At 51.8% G+C, this 6,544-nt stretch overlaps 1 protein-coding gene across 1 annotated transcript in view; it reads right to left on the reverse strand.

The window, feature by feature from the left end:
* The window catches only part of ABTB3 (ankyrin repeat and BTB domain containing 3), a 93,428-nt gene that overhangs the window by 12,685 nt on the left and 74,199 nt on the right, over nucleotides 1-6,544 (reverse strand). The window contains exon 12 of the mRNA XM_027769014.1: nucleotides 6,288-6,369. Within this exon, the coding sequence (XP_027624815.1) occupies nucleotides 6,288-6,369 (82 nt within the window). The remainder of the gene's footprint in view (nucleotides 1-6,287; nucleotides 6,370-6,544) is intronic.

The raw sequence follows: 6,544 nt of genomic DNA on the forward strand, positions 1-6,544 counted from the left end.
GGGAGAGTCCTCGGTCTGCATCCTGCGGCCTCCCCGAACACACTGAGGCGTGGCTGCCCACAGTCCAGGATGGCTGAGACTGAGGTGGGAAAAGCAGGAAGACTGCGGGGAGTGCTCCCCCCACCTCATGGAGAATAGATAAATAAAATCTAAAATAAATAAGAGCAAGAACCTTGGAGTTGAGCTGCCTCAGCTCCTAATCTGACTCCGTCACTCAAGAGCTGGGTGGCCCGCATGAAATTAGGCTGTGTGTGTCTCTGGTCATCCTGTGTAAAGTGGGGATAGTGTTACCTGGCCCACGGTTGTGACAAGGACTGAAAGCGATGACACAAGTTGGGGCCTGCCGGGGCTGGGCACAGGGCAAGCAGTCCGCTCTTTAATGTTCCCTGTGGCTGAGAAACCTCCCTGTGCTTCAGCCACGCGCTGCCACCTTCTCACCAGGCCACCTGCGGCCCTCTGCTATTGGTCTAAATTGACTTCCTGTATGCGTGCTTCAAGTATTGTTTTGTTTTGTTTTAGATGCTTTTGCCATAGGTGCATGCACTCACCAGGGAGACAGAGACAGTGAGAGGGAAAGTGAGAATCACCCCTCAGGGGGGGATGGCCATGCCATAGTCCCTTCTCCTCCATTCTCCTTCTGGGATTTTGGGTACACATGCGCATGCATGCACACGCGGTGATTTTCAAGCCACCAGGTCCCAGACTCAAACCTTCATCAGCCACGTGGGAGTCCAGTGATGCAACAACGATGTCACCTGCTGGCCCCAGTAATTGTATATTTTTTTAAATTATAGTTTTATGAGATGTTTCACACGGGATAGCAGGTGGTGGAGTGGTTAAGGTGCTGCACTCCCACATGGCCAGCCACAGTTTGAATCCCGGACCTGGTGGCTTTCTCTCTCTATCACCCCCACGAACACATGTGTCTTATAACAAATTAAAAATAACAATAATGATAGGGACCAGCAGGTGGCATGGTATAGACACTGGACTCCCACATGGCCGACTATGGTTTGAGTGCTGGACCTGGCGACTTACTTTCTCACTTTTTCTCTCTCTTTCTCTCTGTCTTTCTGGCGAGTGCCTGTATAATGATTTAAAAACAACGATGATAATACTTAAATAAATAAATGAGTAAAATAATTATTTTGAAAAATAATAATGATAATAAATAAATTTTTAAAAAGGAGATATGTTTCACACAACATGAAATGCAACTATTTACAGTGGGGTGTGCAGTGGTTTTAAGCATCCTCACTGTTGAGTAAAACATCGCCACAATTGCAAAGACACTGCCGTAGCGTCTTCACAATCTGAGGTCAGAATCGTTTTCCCACTATCCCCAACGGGTACTCTGGACCCACCACTCTCATCTCCGCCACCACATTCATAACATTTTCCACATTTCTCCCCAAGGAACTCCATACCAAGTTACTCCCTTGTCATCCACCTGCCCGTCCCTAACGACCACCATGAACTTGCCTCATCTGGGCATTTCATGTAAATGACCCAGGGGAAAAATCATTCTACATGTGTGCTTTTATGTCTGACTTCTTCGTCTTCCTTTTTTAAAAAAATTATTTATTTTTATTGTTAGGGTGTGTGTGCTCACCAGACACGGAGAGAGGGAAAGTGAGAAATCATCGCCCATGGGGGATGGCTAGGCTGCAACCCCTTCTTCTCCATTCTCCTCCAGGGATTTTGGGCACATTCACACAGAGGCCCAGTAAGATTTTCAAGCCACTAGGTCTGGGACTCGAACCATGGTTGATCATGTGGGAGTCTAGCGCCTTGACCACCATGCCACAAGATGGCCTCTGTGCCTGCATTCTTTTAAACCTGAGCATGGAGTTTGCAAGGGTCACCCCTGTTGTCATACGAGCCTTATTATTTTCACTGTGAGCAGCATCCATAGTTTGGATCCAGCACTTGCTGTGAACCCATTCATCAGCAGACGGACGGATGGGTGGTTCTCACTTTTTGGCTATTAGGAATATCGCCGATAGCTGGATTTTCACGTATGGATCTCCTTTTTTTTTTTTTTTTTGCTATAGGGTGCGTGCACTCACCAGACAGAGACAGAAAGCGAGAAATCAACCCCCAGGGGGATGGCCACGCCACCCACAATCCCTTCTCCGTTCTCCTCTCAGGATCTTGGGCACGCATGCGCACATTCCCTGCGTGAGTTTTAAGCCACCGGGCCCGAGACGCAAACTGCGGTCAACTACATGGGAGTCCAGCGACATGGTCATTACGCTAACTGCTGGTCCCTGGATCTTCTTTCTCAGGTCTCATCTCCTGCTCTGTCCTTTTCTCCTCCCACTCTTGATCCCGTCTGCTTTTTACGCTCTGACTATCCCCAGGATTGCCTTTGTCAGACCCTCCCATCCTCTCCTCCAGTCCTGGCCTGCTGCCCACACTGTTCCTTCTTCTGGGAGCCCTCCCCTTCACCACCTGTGACACCCCCGCCCCCAGGATCTAGCTTGACAGTCACCTCCACTGGGAAGCCTCCCCAGATCTCTGTACCCCACAGCACATCATCCAGGGTTATAGCATTATTTTATAAAATTTTACCGAAGGGCGTGTGTGCTCACCAGAGAGAGAGAAAGAGGAAGCACCCCCATGGGGCATGGGAACACTGTACATCCCTTCCCCCCATCTCTTCCTCCTTCCAGGATGGGGCACTGCACATGTGCCAGACAGGTCTCTCCAGCCACTGCTCTAGGGCTTGAACCACACGCCTGGCCATGTGGGATCCAGCTGTCTCAACCACCAGGCCATGGGCTGGCCCACCCCAGGACTGCCCTGTTCTGAGAGCACGGACTGCATCTTGCCTGTCGTGTGTCCCAGGCAGGGCCGGCAGTGTCTGGTGCACAGCAAATAGTGTGAGTGTGAATGCAACTTCTCCCCTTTCTGCTGGACTCTCCTTGCACTGACAGGGCTTTTGTGGTCACCTGCTGTCACAGAGATGGCGGCTGAGGCTTTGTGAAGTAACACTGCCTTGTCTCACTCTCCTCCTCTGATGGCTCACAGACACCTAAAATACCAACTCAGCGAACGCGGGGTACTGGCCTTTTGCCACCACTCAGCTCCCCTAGCACCTCGCTTTTTAATCAAGCCATAATAATAACGGCCCCGAACACAGGGTCATTTACACGGCCCTCCTCTGTCATGCTTTTTCTTTCACTCAAGGCTGGGCTGTTGAGTGGAAATGTGGTTCTTTACCGATGGACGGAGATTCCGGGGCTAATGGAATTTACACTGGCCTGTCCCATGCCGCCTTCAGACTGCCAGCAAAAGCCTTTACAGCCTGGGCTGAAATGAACGCCCACGAGGCTGAGGGCCTGAGCACACAGTAGTTTTTCTTGGCAGCTGCTGATCCCAAGAAGCAGGGATCCAAGCAATATCAACGACCTCACAGAGGCCTAGGTGCAGCCTCCGCTGCGCGGCTCTGGTCTGCCTGTGATGTGAGACGGTCTTGGGGTGGGGAGAGAAGCCGAAGCGGTCTCATTTACTAATGGTCTTTGGTCAGCATGGAAGCAAAAGCACAGGCCCCTGGGAGCCTCCTTCAGGGTTGGATTCAGCCCTCCTTGGCCTATTTCAAGCCACAAATGAGGCTTTTCTTCTTTTATGGGGAAAGGGCGGCACACAGCCAAGTCCCCGGGGCCTCTTAAATTGTCCCTTCCCATTACAGTAACTCCAGGCTAATGTGGCCAGGAAACCTCCCCCAGTCAAAAGCAATTACGGGCCTGGGAGGCCACGGAGGCTGCCCTTGCCCATGTAGGTCTCTGACTCGCCGAGTCTGCTTGGCCAGCATTACTGAGTGCCCACTACAAGCTAAGTGTTTATTCAGGGCCCTCCCAGTCAGTCCCAGGCCGAGTAAGTGCCCTCTTCACTAGCACTCGAGTGGGGGAGCCCACTCCCAGCACAGCCAACTCTAATGGGCCATGAGATTCTTTCCTGGAGCTGGACGAGGGGAGGGCAGAGCAGCCAGGCCTGGGTCTGAGGCTCAGGTCTGCTGGGAGCAGTGGTGGGGACTTGGGTCACCCACTCCACCTTGCTAAGCCCGTGCCAGTCTATAAGGCAGGGCTGATGGCTACCTGACCGGTCAGTTGGAAGGGTCCAATGAGACAGAGGACAGTGTGGTTTTCAGAGTGGGGTGTTCAGACCAGGCGAGCAGCAGAACTTGGGGTTCTATTAGACATATGAATTCTCTTGTGGTCAGGGGACTAAGGTGGAGTGCAATGGTGGTATGGGTCAGTGGGAGGTTGAGTCTGCAGTACCGCCCTGCATGTGCTGGGGGTGCCCGTGGCCTGGGTTGTGTGGGACTGGGGATGGAGTCCTGCATGGGGTCCTCCTGGGGGTCTTTGGGTGCCTGTCTCTGTTTCTCTCATGGAAAAAAATGAGTGAATACACTGAATATATTTAACATGTTTTAAAAATTTGTCAAAGGGGGGCCAGCAGGTAGTGTGGTGGTTAAAGGCACTGGAATCCCATATGGCCGACAGCAGTTCAAGTCCCAGACCTGGTTGATTGCTTTCTCACTTGCTCGCTCTCTTGTTCTGTCCCTCTCTAGTTAAATTAAAATAAGTAAATAAAGTTAAATAAACAAACAAAAAATAATTCTGTAAAAAATTTGTCAAAGGAAAACTTTAGGGAAGGGAAATGCGAATTCTCATGCCTATGGAAGTGGAAACTCCAGCGGCAGGCCCAGGAATCAGCATTTTAACATGTTGCGTGTGATGTAACAAAGCGTGCCACCTCCCCAGGGGACTCCGATACCTGACTCAGCACCGGGGCTCCGCCTTGGCCACTCCGTAGGATTGCGGGCGAGAGGAGGTCTGGGATGGCAATGCCGGGGCCCTGCCTGGAGCTCCTGATTAACCGCCTGGCACAAGGCCTGGTCACTGGGACTGTTTAGAGCTCCCTGGGGTTCTACTGGGTAGACGGGATTGAGAACAGCTGGCCTTGCACAGAGCTAGCGCTCAAGAAGTGGGAGCTGCTCTCATTATTCCCATAAAGAAAGGGTATCTGGGGGCCAGCAGGTGGCATAGTGGTTGAGGGGGTTAAACCACATGGCCGACCACAGTTTGAGTCCTGGACCTGGTGATCTGAACATCACGCCGGGCCTGTGTGCACGCATGCCCAAATTCCCAAGAAAAGAAAGGAGAAGGGACTGTGGCATGGCCATCTGCCATGAAGAGTGATTTCTCACTTTCCCTCTCACTGTCTCTCTGGGGAGTGGACATTCCCATCGCAAAAACTTGAAAAAATAAAAAGAAGAAGAAAAATCATATTAATGATCAAATAAAAAGCTGCTGTGACCCTCGATAGAGTCACATAAGCTAAAACCCACTGTGACTGACATCAACCTCACCCACACAGGAGACGTGGTAATGTCCGGCTTTTGGCAAAGAAGCCTTCCTTTCCCGTTTGTTAGATTCAGACTAATGGAAAATGACATGCAGGCGCCAGCAGGTGGCGTGGTAGTTAAGGTGCTAGATTCCACATTCCTGGATCTGGTAGCCTGAAAACCACGCTGGGTGTGTGTGCGTGCACAAAATCCCAAGAAGAGATGGAGAAGGGAGTGCAGCATGGCCATTTCACCCTGGGGAGTGATTTCTCATGTTCCCTCTCTCTCAGCCTGTCCTGCAAGTACATGAGCCCTGTGGGAAAAAAAATCATTAAAAAAAAAAAAGGCGCTGGAACCAGCAGTTGGTGTAGTGGCTATGTCGCTGGACTCCCACGTAGTCGACCGCAGTTGAGTCCCAGACCTGGTGGCTTCAGCAAAAGCCTCTCCAAAAGAAAAAAAAAGGCACTGGGCTCCCTGAAAGCCCCCATTTCTGGTCAGGCTGGGCTCAGCCACAGTGCCGGGACTTCATACATGCGGTTTTCACTGCTTGGAATGTTCTAATCCCCCTTTGTGAGCCCTCAGGTCCTTTGACATTCCAACTTCTCGTAGCCTGGGGTGTTTCGGCTCCCAACAGCTCACCCAGGAGGCCCCCCAGAACTCCCTGGTCTGCTACACTGGCTACCCCTTCCTCGCTCACGTGCCGACTGAAGACTATACCTGACTAATTACTCAGTCACTCGCATCGGCGAGTCCTGGGAGAGGATGCCGTTGCTCCTGGTGACCAAGCCCTAGCACAGCACCAGGCAGAGGGCACTCAGGGAATTCTGTAGGGGTGAGGGGAGAGGAAGGGGCCGCGGGTGCAGGAGCAGGACAGCTCCCCCACATGGCTAGCTCTGTGCTGTTTCCTGGCGTCTCAGGACACGCCAGGGCTCACCTGAAAGATGGGGTACTTCACGTAGCCGATCTCTATGCAGGCGCTGTCGTTGGTCGGCTTGCTGGAGAGGAGCGCTTTGAACCTGAACAAGACACAAGAAGGGAGACAAGAGGCCTCACCCACACGACCGCGGCAGGCCCAAACAGCTCTCCCGATAGCAGACATAGCTTGTACCTCCTCCCCAACTCTGGAACACAGCAGTGATACATCTGTGGGTTTTTTTTTTTTTTAAAAGAAATTTTTGGCATAAGGGGTGG

Source organism: Tupaia chinensis, unplaced genomic scaffold, assembly GCF_000334495.1.
Source record: "Tupaia chinensis unplaced genomic scaffold, TupChi_1.0 Scaffold148234_1, whole genome shotgun sequence".
Taxonomy (NCBI): Eukaryota; Metazoa; Chordata; class Mammalia; order Scandentia; family Tupaiidae; genus Tupaia; species Tupaia belangeri.